This window comes from Bombus pyrosoma, linkage group LG4 (assembly GCF_014825855.1).
Source record: "Bombus pyrosoma isolate SC7728 linkage group LG4, ASM1482585v1, whole genome shotgun sequence".
Taxonomy (NCBI): Eukaryota; Metazoa; Arthropoda; class Insecta; order Hymenoptera; family Apidae; genus Bombus; species Bombus pyrosoma.
This window is the reverse complement of record NC_057773.1, coordinates 11,811,114-11,828,234: the sequence shown is the minus strand read 5'-3', so window position 1 is coordinate 11,828,234 and position 17,121 is coordinate 11,811,114. Positions and strand designations below refer to the sequence as shown.

Below are 17,121 nucleotides of genomic sequence, written 5' to 3'. Positions count from 1 at the left end.
GTAACGTGGAGAGAGGAGAAGGGAATAGCAAGACGTGTTCTTTCAGCAACAATAACCACGACACGTAGAATAAAATAGTTTATTGTAATTCACAGAAAAAAACAAGACATTTCCATGATGCCTGAAAACTCACTGTTCCGTATCGGTTAACAATAGTTGTGATTACACGTTCTTTTCTGTTCGGGACCAACGGAAATACCGCTGGTCAGCGCATTCGTCTATCATGCGTTGAACGTCCGAGTGAATAATACAGATTATTCGACCATATAATCTACGGTAAAATTTTTTTTACGATAATCCGCTCTTTAAACAGCTTGTAACAGATTCTGGTTTTCTTTTATATGTATGTACTTATATACATGCGTGCGTATATTTATATCAGAATACCCGTCTGTCTGAAGGGAAAAACCTGTAACCGCAATCTCACGCGATGGTACACATATCGTGTGTGAAAAGATGTAACGATCATCGCACGACGAAGCGATGAATCGTAACCGTCTCTTGGTGTTTCGACTTACGAAATCCACATACCATCAGGGGGTATACAAGGTAAACGAGATGTCGTATCGCGCTATCTGTTTACAATTAGTCGAAGTCCAATCCTACACTAACGATGTTCCAAATACCGTTTCGATCAACCGATTGCGAACGTGTTCCAACATCTCCTCCAAATATGCCCCTTCGCTCATCTGTTTTCGCTCGATGAAACGCGTTCCGTACCATTCCATTCTACTATGACTCGGCCATCGCCATCACCGACGTATATCACATCCTCCCCCCCCCCCTCCCCCCACGATCACATTCTAGATGTAGACAACCACCGTTCGCAACACGCAACACACGTATTATCGGGATCGGAAAGTTTGCGCGATCTGTCGACAATCCGTTCGCTTCTTAAGTACTTACATAAGAATGTATGGCTATAGCAAATGTAATTAGCTTAACGCATTCGTACGTTTCCAAGTTGATTTTACTCTGTAGTTAGCATAGCGCAGCGACTCGTTACACGCCTAGCGAAACACGTTCCGTCGAAGGTAAAGCTCGATCGAATGTATACTAAGCGTGTTATCGTTGATAAAGAACGATTACCGCGCCCGCGTTACCACCGGTACTCATTCTACGAGCGCGGTAAGAAGCACGTATCATCCTTGGATCGCGCGTTTGTTATTCCGTGCGATCTTCCGAGATCCTCCGCCTACTCTCACGTTCCCCGCTATAATCATACAAAAACTCGATCCACAAAGCGAACAGCTGTTCAAACGCGCGATCTCTCCCTGTCATTTTCCCTGTTCCTCTTATAAACGTCATCCACGTTTTTCCCCTCCTTTATTCTCCGTTTTTCTGTTTTCTATGTCGATACGCCTCGGTAATAGAATATCGTGAAACTAGACAACCAGTAACATAACGACGAAGAGCGAGAACATGATGACAGAATGAGAACGAAAAATATATTCGCCAGTCGTTTCCGACTATAGCGTTGTATGGCACTAAAAACGAATAAGCATAAACATACGCTGTCACCTCTATTCCTCCTCCTGTTCCGATTTGTTGATTCTTTAGCATTGGAAAAGCGGCAACATCTCACCCGGTAAACTAGAATTGGTTCGAGCGAGAGAATCGGGGGAGACCGAAAGAAACAGAGGGGAATTTCGTGGTGAGTTTACCAAGATGACGAAAACAAATAGCACACGATCTTGTTCTCATCTTCTTCGAGACGAATCGATGAAGTGCGGTGGTTAACAAGGTTAAGGAAAAATGAAAGAAGAACAAGTACACGAAGGATTAATATCGATACGGCTGGCAAACGGGAAAACACGAACATAGGCGGAGATTTATGCAGCATGCGTAGTGTTTCTTCCCATCGATATGTCCAAACGAGGATCGATGATCGAATAATGATCGAACTGTCGGAAAATAAGTCGGACGAGAACGAGATCGATAACGGATAGACGCTTCGTCGGTATTCCTTTTCTCGACTATTTCTCGATTATCCATCGTCGTTTCCTATTTTTTCTACAGTTGTTTCGAATTCTCACCGCAGACATATTTCGTTTCCTTAATTTGCTTCGAGCACGCGATGACCGTTACCGTGACACTGAAACGGATGTTGCAATCTTTCATCCCTAAACGTCCGAATATTACGAATATTAATATTTCGAAGAGAGAAAGAGAGAGAGAGAGAGAGAGAGAGAGAGAGAGAGAGAGAACACCTCTGCGCGACATAGCTAATACAAAAATACTGTTCTGTTGCATCAGTTCTTCTCCTATTATTCTTATTACTTTTATGCATAGTAATCCCTGTAGTCTCTTAAAACGTTCCTTTACCGCTGTCAAAGAAATAAGAAAAGAAAAGAAAAGAAGAAAAAAACAACAAAATACTACACGCGAAACGGTATAATTTAGTGATAAAAGTATCCCTTCGTCTAGTAACGACCGTTACTTTTCTTTTTTACATTTTTAATTGTCTTCCCTTCTGCATCTTCGCAATACGCTGCAGAATGATAATAACGCATAAAACCGCGGACACAATTGGTTCGTAGAATATTCGGATTTAAAATAATTAAAAAAATAAATTACAAAACAACGGAACAAGCCAGTTCCTGTTTGAAAAACACATGCATACATTTACGTTTTGACGATGAAAAGAAATTATCCGTCTCGTATATATACGAGTGTACAATATCTCAGTTTTACAAGAATCTACACTCGCAACGCACGCGTTACTCCCCTCCCTTTCTATGTGTATTACAATTTTCGATACACACGATGACGATACAATTTTCACGCAATGTCAATGACGCTACACATATCCAGGAGAGAAAAATACGTGCCCGATCGGTAATATTATCTCAAAAACGCATTGAAAAAAGATTCGAAAACATTACTTATATTAATACGCGAACGGTACGGATTCAACGGACACCTCTTCTTCCTCGTTTCTTTTTCCTTTGTCTTTCTCTCTCGTGTCTACTCTCGTTCCTGCAGCCTTTTAAAATAATTACAATTCGGCGCCGCGCGTTAACAATTTCACCTCGTGCGACAAAATGAAAACCTACCGACGCCGAGTCATCAGTTACATACTACAATTATTAATTATATAATTATGTATATATGTGTGAGTGTGTGTACAGATACATATATATATACGCATACGCGCGCGCACACATATATATATTTATGTATATATATATATATAGTATAATATAGTATATATTCAGCATCACAGTAAGATAGCGCCCTTCATTATTTAAGTGATCGTCGGTTTGCTCGGATCGTTTATATTCATTTCATTCAACAACATATACTACAACAATCCGCCTAAATATCGTCGTGGAATAATTTCTATTCGCATCAATATCGATGTCACGATTACTTTTCTAGTATTCGGTTTGTATCGTGTCCGTAGGAGTGCACCTGTACAAGAGGACAAACATCGGAGAAATAAAAAAAAAAAGTCGTAGAGAGGTGTTGTGTGCCCGACTGAAAGCGACTAATGATAATCAACGATTTCACACCTAGCATCGCGCGCGTACGTACGTAGCGTGCATGAATAATTTTCCAAAATACTGATAGTTGATTGAAGGGCGACAAAGCGGCACGTGACTTGATCTGTAATTAAAAGGCCAAGTAAAGGGGGGGGGGGGAGAAACAATTAGGAAAATCTTCATCTTCGGATTCTCTGATACGCACGTAAAAGAGTGACGCGTGCTACGTCGGAAGAAATTATTTGTACGTTACACGACGTCGCGAAAAACTCTCAGGAACTTCATACGTATCGCGTACGTATCGTTTCCCATTTCGCGATCAACTTAACGAGCTATCGTATCTCGTTCCATATATATGTACTGTGAAACACACGCGCACACACATACACGTACACGCACACGCATATACACACACGTTACGGACGAAATACCGTCCAATACTTTTCACTCTGTGTACCACGTTTCGGTGGACTACGTTTCACCTGTTCTACCTATCGAGTGGCGAAAGAATAGAATCTAGTAGTAGATACTTATAATTACTCTGAAAATAAATAGTTATAAAAATAAGCGAGCATTTTATGCTTAAAATACCTTAGGTAAAAACTTAATTAGTTTGCACCACTTACGGAGTGTGGAATGTGTGTGGTCTCTCTTACTAGATCATAAAAGCGTACGTCTAACAAAAGATTTAACTATCGTGTAAAAAACATTAACGACAACTTGTTAATTGTAATATATGCGAAGTGCGATAGTTCGATAAAAAACACGTGGATCAATAAATAAAGGTGCAACAAGAGATTAGAAATAGGATAAAAGACGAGATCGAAACTAATCGATCCGCCGACGATCGTCGTTACTGATCGTAGAATAAATAACTGTGCTGAGAATCTGATCTCTCCGCGAAGATACATTAGGTACATTGTCCGATTCGTTTTTCTATTTCATTTGCACAATCACAATTCCTCTAGTCCCACGCCATTCCTACCTTCACAATCGATCACCCATCCACACCACCCTTACCCGATCGACATGTAATTTACTCACAGCTTTACGCACTGTGGAAGAGACAAGATATTTTTACAGTTAAATACATATTTAACGTGAAAATACGAAGAAACGTAAGCACTCACGGTTTCGGCACATTTAACTTAAAATCGAGAAAATCCTTTTTGTACTCTTCTATAAATTTGTTCGCATCTATTTTTTACTTATTATCTAACGACGACGGTACGTTCCGAAGATTACGTGCGAACGTACTTACTTTGTGGAAATCCGCACGACAGTTGAAAGCATCGAAATCGTTCCTTGAAACGAAAACGCGCACGAGACACGGGGTTCGAACAAAACGGCACAACGTCGTCATCATCGCTATATCGTCCGCTTTCCGGAGTAAAACAGCTGTAGACGGAAACGCGAGAAGCTTGGGTCAGAAATTCACTCGAACAGAATGAAACCGTGAGCAAAGGTTGAGATTCTTTTCCGACCAAAATGAATCCAGTGGCACTATGTCTGCGCTGCTCTTACATCAATACTTCACGATACCGAAACGCCGGTCAAAAATCTTATACTATTCGCGACGCGTCCTTTTTGGACGTTGACTAACTCCAACCTCGTCGGTATTACGCGACTTTTTACCGATTTGTACCTGGCTCTGTGCGGTTAACTGCAACGATATCGCATGCGTGTTTAACTTTTCAGCCAACAACAAGTCTTTCAGACCCTTCATTTTTTGACTGTACAAAGTTATCCTTGGTCTTTCGTGTTCGGAATCCGTCTCTACCTCGGGATCAAGGTTCTCCTGGGAAGTGGAAGGTGCGGGAGGTAAAGCGTCATCCGACGGAGCAACAAACGGTTCCCCGCCACCCTGCAGCAGGTAATCCCTATTAAGTATCTTTTCGCTACATGCTGCCGTCAACGCTTGAATACTAGGATGCATCGGTGCTGGGTTAGGAGGTACTTTAGACTCTAAGCTTTTGATCAGGTCGCGGGCCGCGTTGCCCCTCTCTTTAGTTTTACAGTAATTGTTGTTATTATTGTTCAGCGTTTCCTCCGGACTTGTCTCCCTTTTCTGCGATTTTTCTTCTTCCTGTTTCGCTTCCACGTCATAACAATCGATAATTACCTGAGCACGAATACTAGCATCGAACTTTGAAATGGTATTTACCAATGGTCGTGCCCATCCTATGTGTAATACCGGCGTGTTTGCTCCTTCTTCCCACTGGCAAATTCCGTCATAAAACCTCAACAAATAAGCAAAACAGCGCGGTTGTCTTAACAAGCGTTCGTCAGCTCGTACCGTATGAGGTATAAGCTCGTTCGCTATTTCCAACAATTCCTTGTATATCTCTCCATCGTCCCTCGAATAGTCATACCTATTGCATATTAGAATCGGGATAATCGTCGATTACAAATTCCGTAATCTCATTTCGGATATCATATTCCCCGTCGATTGGTACTTACTTCCTTAAAACATCTGCCGCGTCTGCCCATGATGACAACGCGTTGGCATGCAGTCCGTGTCTATACAAGTAACCACCTTGATAAGTGTATGGATACACGTGAGCATTTCCATAATATTTCCTCGCTGATCGTATAGCTTCCTAGAAATTACATGCATTAAGAAATTACATGCGTTCTTTATTAAAATTATTAACAAGTTCAACTACCAGTATTCGTTAATAACTTGTAAGATACCTGAAAGAGATCTATGGCAGGTGGCCTGCCTGGAGTCGGAGCTGCTTCCTCGAGATCTCCCAGATTACCAAGAGCCATAGGGTACTTGGCTAGATGACCCAAATCGTACAACAGCCATAACAGTTCTTGTTGGAGCAATGCGACTTCAGCTGCGTCCGATGTAGCACTTAAACTAGGATTTATAGCCGATACTATGGTGGCAACTTCCATTGCTCTAGAGCATACTACAGCCTGCCCATTCACATATAACCACGATCGAGAAGCTACACCAGGCTCGACTGGTTGGCCACGTTTATCCTCGTTTCCCTTTCCTAATGAAAGACACACGGTCGGGTTTAGTAGTTATCAAATTGCATTAGGTTCAATATCTCTCTAACTTCAGGTATGGCTTACCATGCCAAGTAACTTCAGCAGTTTCAGTTCCATCCTCCCCGTAAACCACCCAGGCGTGATCTTCTGACATAGCAAGGTGTACATCTTTAAATCCCAATACCTGACAGCCGGCAACCACGGCAAATGCAACGCCGAAACAATCCAATTTATTAGCTGTGAGGTAGCTATAGAGACTTTGTAAATGCGCGCGATCTTTGTAATAGCTTCTAGTTAGAGAGTTCCATATAACGTCGGAGACTTTTTTGACGAGTTCTCGAGTTGCGTATCTCGTATCGTAAACCGTAAGATCTACCGCACCCTTAATCACTGCGTGAAACTTGGTATAAAGCGCTTCAGCGATATGAAACTCAACGGCCGGCAATTTCGGCTCGTCAAAAACAGTGGTCTCCTGCGACGCAAATGTTCTGTTGCAGGTTAGGGAATTCTCGACTGCACCGACGAGAATCGAGAGCAAAGCCAAATCTGGTTCCGAGCTGTTTTCTAACTGATTTTGGAAGATTCGTACGATCGACGAGATGCTCTGAATAGGAAATAGTGCCTTATCCTCGTCTCGAAAACCCGCCATGTCGCGATTGGCAGGCTGAACACACGAGATCGAGATCTTTGCTCAAACCACGAGTGTCATCCTGTTTCACGTTTATCTTGACAGAAACTCTCGACGAAATCGTGTGATCCGTGCGACTTCCTTTTCCTTGACTAACGATATACGCTAGTCAATGTCGATTTTCTTCTTCTCAACGCGAAACTTTTACATTTCCGCATCACAAAACGAACCACAACCGTATATCACCTAGCGGCGCGCCGCCACTAGGACCGTTTCCAACACTGCTCTATCATACAACAAAACGAAAAGGCGAGTTTCTGCGCGAGCGACGTCAATCCAACGTAAATTAAACAATTATCGATGCGCGCGTTTTACGTTCTAGAATTTTCCTCAGAATCAGTGCATTAATTTAAGACACCTTAAGCGCTCGAAACATCTATTTCTCCATATATTCATACGGTATTCAATTTCATTTACCTTCAATTTGCTTTATACTTTGATATTCATTTATATAAATTGTTTATGCACATATCTACGACCAACGGTATGTGGTAGTTAGCAGTATATGTCAGCTGGTATAAATGCAGACAGATACATATGTACATTAACCAATTAAATGAAATAGTTTCTATATATACACGTTCAACTATATTGTATTTTATTTATTTATTACTATAAAAACACAAAACATACGCAAAACAGTATTAATTATATCAAACAGTATGTTGTTACAATTGTCTCTCTGTATTGCTTTTCATCTTATTACATGTATATTTGTCTTTCAAATGTTTTTTAAATGGGAGTTATTCCGATTCCAATTCTATTATTCCAGGAATGACTTTCGCCCATTTCTGTCTTAAATCCATATTTCCGATTATTTTAAATAACGAATACTTTTTGTCGCGTTTATATCTACTATTGCAATCCGGCATAATGCGCGCACGATACATCTTATCATAAATTTTTCTCGCAATCACAGTCACGATCGTATATTCCACTCGTTTCTCCTTTCTATTCGAATGTATGGCGGCCTAGTGACAGTTTCTGTTGCCCGTCGCATAACGGCGTAGTTGTCGCCGGATTGTAGTGCAGCATTCGTTAAGATATTTTCAATCTTAAGTCGTCTTTCATAAACGGTTTGTCTTTTGTGATTTATAAAATATCGGTATAACATATATTTTTCACAGTGCCTAATTTACAGCGTGCATTCACTGGTCAACGCTTTACGTAATAAATTATTTCGTTGCTGCGCACATAAAATGAAAGTCACGATAAAAAGTAAGTATTCAAATTGGAATGTTCAACCTGCTCGTAAGTACATTTCGTTTATTTTTGCAATTACCGATAATTAGGCGTATGAAGCAAATACAAGTTGCTATATCGTTTGTCCTATTTATTTACAGTTTTCGTTACCATTTAATCGTGTATATTAAATCACGAACCGCTAGATACAGAAGTAAACAATTGTAAACATTTTTTAAGGTTGGACTGGTGTTGCCACCTGGCGTTGGATAGCAAACGATGACAATTGCGGTATATGTAGAATGCCTTTTGATGCCAGTTGTCCAGACTGTAAGATTCCTGGAGACGATTGTCCTTTAGGTAAGTTTAATTTAATTTCTCGAATTTTCTTCGAAGATCGAAGCTCGATACTCGGGTAAAACTGATTAAACGCGTTTATCGAGTGAAAAAAATGAAAACATGAAGGTATCAAACGATTGTTTGGTTTATTGAATCGTTTATTTTTCGCGATTATGTAGTAACGAAAGTAATAGGGAAAATAGCGCAGAGAAAAGATGGATGAGAAACGACGAGGGTTCGATAGAGAGAAGGTTTGTAAAATGCCGCGACAGCGTTTGCGCAGCTGTAGACATTAATATCGATCGGTGTGCCGAATGAAACGGATCGCTCGCACACGATACCTCACGTTCTGACGCGCGCGTACTCGCGCGTGTCAATGTAAACGAAGTGTGGTGATTACCGGTGGTTATCGATAATATAAAGTGTGTGTGTCTACGATACTTAACCGAGGAAGAAACGTTTATAGCGTAAAAACGTTCTATACTGTTCCAGTTTGGGGCCAATGCTCGCATTGCTTCCACATACACTGCATCATGAAGTGGTTGCATTCCCAGCAAACCAGGCATCTCTGTCCGATGTGTCGTCAAGAATGGAAGTTCAAGGAGTAGTTGGTTTGCCGATAGTCCCGCAGGTGTCAGCACGCAACGAGTAATCAGGTAATGTCGTCCATTGTGAGTTGTATGTACCGAGGGAATTCATTCGAGGCGAAGCATTCCATCAATTTCTATTCGACGAAAACGTTAGCTACCGTTCGCCATCGTTTCTTTCTACATTATGGCCATTGTTGCACGTTCTTTGGAAATTCTCGATCTCTTACAGTAAAAAGGTGGCATATTTTGTTGCAATTTAACTAAAAAGAGCGTAACGACGAAATAAGTTTGCTTATGGCGTACATACGTACTTGCGTGTACATACATACATTGCCGCTTCACGTACACTGCCACCTTTTAATTCTCCCTAGGAAAATTTGCCGACTTTCGCTTCTACGACTTCGCTTCTGTTCTGTGCAAAGTTCGTTTGAAACCTCGATATAGGTCACAAAACAAAGCTTTACAATTAATCGACCGTTATCGTTGTTAAATTCTATAAGTGGACATAATCGTACAATAATCAATGGGCAATTGATTCTTAGCAATTAGTCGTGAATCCACGATGGTTCGATGAAAACCACTATGGAAACGGAATTGTCCATTATTAGCGAAAATTACTCAAAATTAGCAGTAGTAGGGTGCCGGGAGATTTCGTTGGAAAACATGATTCGGTTAGATTGCGTCGAATCGTAGAGTTAACGGTGCATTTGGACGTAATAAAGAGATTCTCGTAGCCCGCGCTTACGTAACAGTATTTCACGAGTGCGAGCAGTCGTTATGCGAATGCAGTATCGCATCAGGGAAGCTCTCTTGTCGATCGTGCGTAATTTAATACCGTCCGATTCACATTTTACGATACGCGCGCGTATTCTTTGGCGAATTTATTTACGGTAGCAGTGTTATCTAACGCCATCTAATGTCATACGGCTGGTGTGCAGCGAGCACAGCTCTTTGCGGCGCAACCCGGAACATTTGTAATTTCTGTGACTGAACCGCGCGCAACAAAATTTCACTTTAACGATTTGTCGTTTTTCTCGTCTACTCTTTCCACTGATCGTGAACAGAGTCTTAGAAGAAAATATCATAAGTAGGATTTTTGAGGTGACGCGTCTCGTGTTATCGGATTATCGCTTAATCCGGGATCGAAAAATTGACGACTTTTATGCGATGCGACGCACAACAGTTTGCAAATGTAGGATCGATTCGGCTTCCGTGCGAACGAATTAGGGTGAAAGTAGAACGAGCGACTGTTCTGTACGTCGTGAAACAGAGTGCGAAATTCGAAGGTACACGTATATTCGAGCAACATCGTCACACGGCCATCGTTATTTTTCACAAATATATATTTCGAAATACACCTATGACGATCAACGTGTACGAATGCTTGAGAGCACTTTGTGGAACCTAATTACAAGTTTTGTATCCGAATGGCTCGACTGTTTTGAGAAAATATTACCAAATATGGACTCTATCGATGTAATTGCATTCTTTAAATTTTCTACTACGTGTATCTGTATATACACGGCTGCGTAATCGACTCGTTCTTTCCATCTTCGGGCCTGCGAATAGTACCGCGATAGTAGTCGCAACCGTTTCGGTCTGTAAGCCTTTCCGCGTGTCCTTTTGCTAGCTGACTGGTTGTCTGACTGGCTGGTACACAGACGTGCCATTTCGCGCACGTATACATGGTCGGGAAAGATAGGCGCAAAGGTTCGGCGTAGCACGTCCATTGCTCGGTTGTCTATCCGATGCTGCTGCCACGAGAACTCGGGCTGGAGCTCGAGTTCGAGCTCAGTCACGTGGTTCCTCGAACGCGAAGGATGTTTGTGGGATTGCGGAGTCAGTTAGCAGCGGGTCGTTCAGCGAGTAACCGAGAGAAACGGAGCATAGAACGCGCTACCGCGGTGGACCACTAGTCGATCCAAAGAGGGGAAAGGGGTCAAGAGACATAGGATAGAGGCGATAGCGGATCGAGGATACCAGGGACCGAGTTTCTTCAACCGAGTCCTCGTCGGTCTAACCTAACGTGCCGCTTCGCCTCGCATCGCCTCGCCTCACCTCGCCTCGCCTCGCCTCACCTCGCCTCGCCTCACCTCGCCTCACCTCACCTCACCTCACCTTACCTCACCTCATCACTGTGCGTCTCATCTCACCTCACCTCACCTCACCTCATCTCACCTCGCCTCGCCTCGCCTCGCCTAGCCTCACTGCACCGCACCGCACCGCACCGTACCTCACCGTACCTCACAGCGCCTCACCTCACTTCACCTCACCGCAGCTTACCTCACCTCACCTCACCTCACCTCACCGTACCTCACCTCACCGCACCTCACTTCCTCTCACTTCGTCTCACCTCGTCTTACCTTGCCACGACTCGCCACAACTCGCCTCAACTCGCATCAACTCGACTCGCTTCACATCGCGGCAACGTTTCGCGCTTGTTTCGCGTTTGAATGATCCAGCGTCTTTGAAAATGTCGCGCGTTCCTCGAATCGAACCTAGTGATTTCTCGTGAAACCGTGAGTCACGGAGACGATCGTACGCGCGACGATCGAGTAATCATCTTTTATTCGCGTTGGTGCTTCCCAAAGGAACAACTCATGTGTACGAGCACTGGAAGGAGGTGGAACAGAACGAAGACCGAAGGTGGATGAGAGATAACACAAAGAGAATAAATAGTAAAACTGGAGTGAAAGAGAAACTACGTGGTTGAACGTCGCACTGCATTGGCGTACTGTGCTGGAATCGCGCCGAACGTAGCGAACATCAAAATCTATGGAACATAAAACACGCAACGAACGACCTTCCACGAACAATCTCGTCGCTTAATTTCGAATGTCGATTTACCATCGATAACGGCAGTAACGCGACTCCTGATAACTATCGGTCGGTCGTCGCCCATCGAAACGAAGTGTTTCGAATGTGACATAATCGACCGGTAGAGACTTATTGTCGGAATAAACGGAGATGGAATAAACGTAGAAACCGGAGATAACCGAGATTGTCGTTATCAGGAACGACCTCGATTGCGGTGTGTTCGGATAAAACAGAAGCATGTGCGTGATACGGTGAGACGGTGAGACGACGGTAGCCGCTCGTAGAGAAGGGCCGCTGCAGTGGAAGAGATCGCGGATAAAATGCACTTGGCAGCGACGCAGAGACCTCACCCACCACCGGTACCGCCACGGCCGAGTCGGCAGGTGGTCGCCGAAGCCCTTAAAAGATCACCAAGGCCACCCTGTCCGACTAGGCAGGCCCCACCACCGCCCAACACGAAACCGTGGAGATCCGATCGTGACCGATCGAACAATCGGCAACAGGTGGTGAGTCCGGCCGCTGGTCGGACGGTCGTTTACGAGTCGATCAAAGACCCGATTCCGAAAGAAACCGGGAACGAAGGCGGTGATCACGACGATCCGGTTCGGCACGTCGTCGACAAGAGTCTCGGCGATGGCGGCAACGCCGGTGAACCCGTTGCCCGAGTCTCGAGTGAAAGGCGCGTGGACGAGGACGACCGCCGTGGAAATCCGCGGGAAAGGCGGGTCCGTACACCCGTCGTCGGACAGGAATATCAGGGAAATTCCAGTGAATGGAACGCCGTCGCCGGTGACGTCGTTTCCTCCCCAACGTCGCGTCGCAAAGAAGATCGTTCGACCTCGTGTCGAGAGTATTCCAGTGTCTTTGAACGCGCGACCCTCGACGAACGTTTCTTCAACGGTGCGACCAGCGGTGTGAGATCACCGGTGAATGAGAACGGTAAACAGTGTACCGATGGACCAACATGGGACAACGCGATATCCGAGCCGGCGATTTCTCGGACGACGGAATCGTCCGATCACGGCGACGTCGCCGTCAAACCTCCGTCGGTGGTCGAGTCGCACGTATCTCTGAACGATGTTCTACGTTGTCAGGATACGCCGTGCGACACTTCGGAGTCGACGATTGGAAAATCGAAATCAAGCATTTCAGAGAGAAGCGAATGTCCGGAGAGAAGACCGATACCGACTCAACGATCGTGTCTGGTAAAATATCGTGACGCGACGACGAAGAAAAGTGCCGAGACTCAGTCGACGGAAGGTTCGAACGCGAACGGTCAACCTTCGGTTTCGAATGTTGACCGTGCTACGGTGGTTGTTATCGACGAACTGAACCGTAAAGCTACGACGTCGAACGATAATTCTGACAACCAGAACGATCGCGGTGAGCATGTTGTCGACCACGACGATCATCGCGACGATCACCACGACAGGGACAGAGCCAACGAAAATGACAACGACAACGACAACATCCATCGGCAGGATTGGCTAGAGGCCGGTATCCACTATTCATCCACGCAGATTAGACTATCTGGCGAAGACGGGGACGTTGTCGATGGAACGCGAATCAACGGATATAATCGTTGTGAAAACGAGAAATTCAACAATTTGAACGTTCCGAGGTAGTTTAACGTCAAACAGAGCATCGATATAATTTTAGAGTTAGAAAGAGTTGCTGGAACGGTGCACGTGTCGTTAACGCGTTCGTACATCCAACGATCTTGATATCCACTTGTAAAGCATACGAGGAGCCCGATTCGTTCGAATATAACGATCCAGTGATTCGATACACGATTTTCTCGGCTCGCAAGATACGCTTTCTGCCATAATTTTAATCGCGTGACAAAACACTCGACGAAAAAGAACAAGTAAAGTAAGATGCCGGATGTGATCTTCGTAGTTTCTTTTTCCTCGCGTAATATCAGAGTATCGTCCCGTTTCTAATTTTCCTTACCTGCTAACCTACTTCGTCGCCGTTCGTGCGAAACAGTGGCGTTCAAACGAACAACCGAATACCATATCAAGGTCCGTGCAGTCGAACGGACGTTTTGCCACGGCTAAAGGTCGTTGATGGAATCGCGATCTCGTGTTTCGTCGAGTAAACTTTCGCGATTTCTAGTTACGAGCGACCGTTTTAAATAAACTGCGCGAATAGATAACGGAGAATGTATCTCCTCCGTGTTCCATTCGATGCTTTTCTTTTCGTTGGTTCAATGAAATTCTCGTTTTTTCCAGCATACAAGAAAGGATCGCCATGTCTTCCCTGCAAGGTCTACCACCGTTACCGAGAAGTCTCAGTGGATTCAATTTGAGCGGTGGACGAAGCGAGGGTTGCGAGCCACCTCCACCGCCCACCAGATCTTCCAGTAAAACACAAAGAGGCGGTAAAACTTCGATCCAATCGTCGTCCAGGCCATCGCCACCTGCTCGACAGCTTACCACGTTGGATACACAGCTGGCCATACTCAGGAGAGAAATGGTGGTTATTGAGAACTTCGTAGCATCGGATCCTTATACCTGTTCATTCTTTAGTGCCAGGTCATTTTTGCCGGTAGATAGGAACTGTTTGTTAAAATGAAGCAACAGAAATGCTATTGATCGAATAAAAATATAATCGCCAGAGGAGGCTGATTTGAATAGGCGGTGTTAATCACGCGTTTCTGTCAAGATTATAGATTAACGAGTCATTAGGAAAATTCCACGGATTTACGAGTCACGACGCAAGGTTTCTATAAATGGCGGAAGGTCGGAATAATGAAAACGTCACTCATCGCGTGTTAGCGGAATGTCAAGCTTTGTAACTAAGATGAAAACCAGATGTTTTTCAAGCATAATCAGCCTTTCTATCACCTCGCACATGTCGTGTTAAACGGAGTCGTTCCGATCGGATCCGTTACCTCGAGGCCTTATTACGCGTGTATGCCACATCGTAAAACACGGTGAATATGTATTCAAAGCGTGGGCTTTTCTCTCGAGAGACTAACGCGTTCTTTGTGTCATCCGTTGCGTCGAGGATAAGCTCTTTTTCTCTTTCCCTCTTCCTTCGAATCAGGTGGACAGAAAGCTACTTTACTAGCAAGATAGTCTATATTCGTCCGTCTATATCGCGTCTGATCCAATTTTCGATCTATGATGTACGATGAATATCGCGGTCGCCGTCCAAAAGATAGTTCGCTCGAAAGTCGGGCTAATAGTTTAATAGTTAATCCACACACGGAGTGAACTGGCACAGCCGCTCCCACGCTGCATTCCCTCAGGCGTGACTCCCCTCTTCGCCTCCTTTTTTCTGGCCGCTCTCTTTCACCTTCGTTCCTTTCTACCTCTACTCTCGTTCTTCCCTCCTTTCTTGTTCCTTCGTTCTTGGTCAACACCTCTCATTCCCATTCTCATTTTGCGTCTCCTACCCAATTCCCTCTTCCTTCATTCCCACGGCAAGTACCACGAGTGTTGCCACTCTCTCGAGAGTACATCGCATCAGTTAGTAAATTTGGAATTCCAGCGCTTGGCAACCGCATGCTAAAAGCGAATGCGTCTCGTTGGATCAAACACCTTGTGACGTTTCTTCCTTAAGTAGTAAACAATAGTACTGTAACTGACGGATAACGATTAAATCCATTTATATACGGAATAATCGTTATCGAATATTATTCGCACGCGTTCGTAAATACTATCGCACGCGGAGATACGCTAATCCGTCGTAACGTTTTACAGTTTGGCCTTCGACAACTGGATCTCTCTTTGCTCGCTCAACTTTGGTCCCTGAACGAATCTATACAAGAATTTCGACAACTGTTGCAAGAACAAGAAGACAGAGCTCCATCTCCTTCGCCCAGCAGCGAAGAAGGGGACGACACCTCTTACGGAACTCACCCTCCACCTCCTCCGAGAAGACCGGCTCCTGGTGTACACCTGCATAGACCACCCAGGCCACCCAGACCGGCCAGGCCACCACCTAGCGACGAATCGCCATCTAGCGAAGAATACGGAGCTGTTTGACGCGTACAACTTCACGCTATACCTGTGTCAAGTCGTCTCCTCCAACTACTTGATCATAAATTTTGGCGCGTTATAGCAGATAAAAGGTCTTGTTTAAAGAATTGGTAGAGGGTGGCTCGGCGATTCGATGTCAATCGATACGGTTGCTTCTACCTGTACAAGTCCGAACGATGTTATCTAAGAATACGATCTAATGCATCGTTATGAAAAACTTGTTGATGCTCGAAGGTACCTGTAACATTACATTTCATTACGGAGACATCGGAAACTCTACTATTCCATAGCGTTTCTTGCAATTGCAATCACTCGGTCGCGATAGATCGTTGTAAAATTGCGCAGCGTGTGAATTGTATGGAGAAATAGCTATTTAAATACGCATGTACCATTCTTTAATTCGCAAAACTGTGAATGTCAATCCAAAAAAAAAACAACGATCCTCTTTCTCTTTGTATATATATACATACATACATATATGTATATATACATATTGATTATATATATATATAATATGTATATATATATAGGTATACACTTACATATATTTCTTAGATAAGGGAAAATTTTATTATCCTCGATAAGAACTATTTTAATTCGATACGCTCTTTTTCTCTATTTGTGATAGCAGTCGAAGGGGCCTTTGATTACTTGATAACTACGATAGACATTCGTTTGCGCTAATCGAGATTTATCCACGATTATTGGTTGGAAGACATTTAGAAACGATCCGAGTCTACGGCACGATGAAACGGCTAGTGAGATCCAAAGAACCGCATTCGGAAGTTCTTGTCTCTTCCATGTTTCTCCACTATTACGTCCATTACAGTTTCCTTTCTTGTTGAAATGAACGGACAAACGCACCGATAAGCCAGACGATAAGAATCTTCGAATTACGATACGACTTATAAAGATTTATGTACATTAATTCGAGTATGTAAAATAAAGGGAAGAATAGATGATACGAAAAATATAATTAGTAACTTTGATATAACGTGAGAAATGCGGCATGATTTACGAGGTTTCTT

At 43.8% G+C, this 17,121-nt stretch overlaps 2 protein-coding genes across 4 annotated transcripts; one reads left to right on the top strand and one right to left on the bottom strand.

Moving 5' to 3' along the window:
- Positions 1-65: 65 nt before the first annotated feature.
- Positions 66-7,540, bottom strand: LOC122566994 (menin). Its single transcript, XM_043725038.1, has 4 exons — positions 6,573-7,540; positions 6,180-6,490; positions 5,946-6,085; positions 66-5,857 (listed from the first exon to the last, which is right to left on the bottom strand). The coding sequence occupies exons 1-4, from the start codon at positions 7,135-7,137 to the stop codon at positions 5,053-5,055; spliced, it is 1,821 nt and encodes a 606-aa protein (XP_043580973.1). The 5' UTR covers positions 7,138-7,540; the 3' UTR covers positions 66-5,052.
- A 317-nt stretch (positions 7,541-7,857) lies between these two features.
- LOC122566993 (anaphase-promoting complex subunit 11-like) lies at positions 7,858-17,064 on the top strand. Of its 3 annotated transcripts, none has more exons than XM_043725037.1 (5): positions 7,858-8,252; positions 8,304-8,394; positions 8,599-8,718; positions 9,190-9,353; positions 14,339-14,474. In XM_043725037.1, the coding sequence occupies exons 2-4, from the start codon at positions 8,376-8,378 to the stop codon at positions 9,303-9,305; spliced, it is 255 nt and encodes an 84-aa protein (XP_043580972.1). In that variant the 5' UTR covers positions 7,858-8,252; positions 8,304-8,375; the 3' UTR covers positions 9,306-9,353; positions 14,339-14,474. The 3 variants fall into 3 exon arrangements, with proteins under 3 accessions (XP_043580972.1, XP_043580971.1, XP_043580970.1); XM_043725036.1 differs by having other exon boundaries at positions 7,860-8,252; positions 8,318-8,394; XM_043725035.1 differs by lacking the exons at positions 7,858-8,252; positions 8,304-8,394; positions 8,599-8,718; positions 9,190-9,353 and adding exons at positions 10,619-11,297; positions 11,879-13,725; positions 15,815-17,064 and having other exon boundaries at positions 14,339-14,582.
- Positions 17,065-17,121: the final 57 nt, after the last annotated feature.

Bases quoted from the DNA above. Each gene is read 5' to 3' on its own strand.
- LOC122566993 (XM_043725035.1), top strand. From the start codon at position 12,425: ATGCACTTGGCAGCGACGCAGAGACCTCACCCACCACCGGTACCGCCA. The intron at 13,726-14,338 runs GTAGTTTAACGT...CGTTTTTTCCAG, and splicing joins AACAATTTGAACGTTCCGAG to CATACAAGAAAGGATCGCCA. The intron at 14,583-15,814 runs GTGGTTATTGAG...AACGTTTTACAG, and splicing joins CCATACTCAGGAGAGAAATG to TTTGGCCTTCGACAACTGGA.
- LOC122566994 (XM_043725038.1), bottom strand. From the start codon at position 7,137: ATGGCGGGTTTTCGAGACGAGGATAAGGCACTATTTCCTATTCAGAGC. The intron at 6,086-6,179 runs GTATCTTACAAG...TGTAATTTCTAG, and splicing joins CTGCCATAGATCTCTTTCAG to GAAGCTATACGATCAGCGAG. The intron at 5,858-5,945 runs GTAAGTACCAAT...AATATGCAATAG, and splicing joins GCGGCAGATGTTTTAAGGAA to GTATGACTATTCGAGGGACG.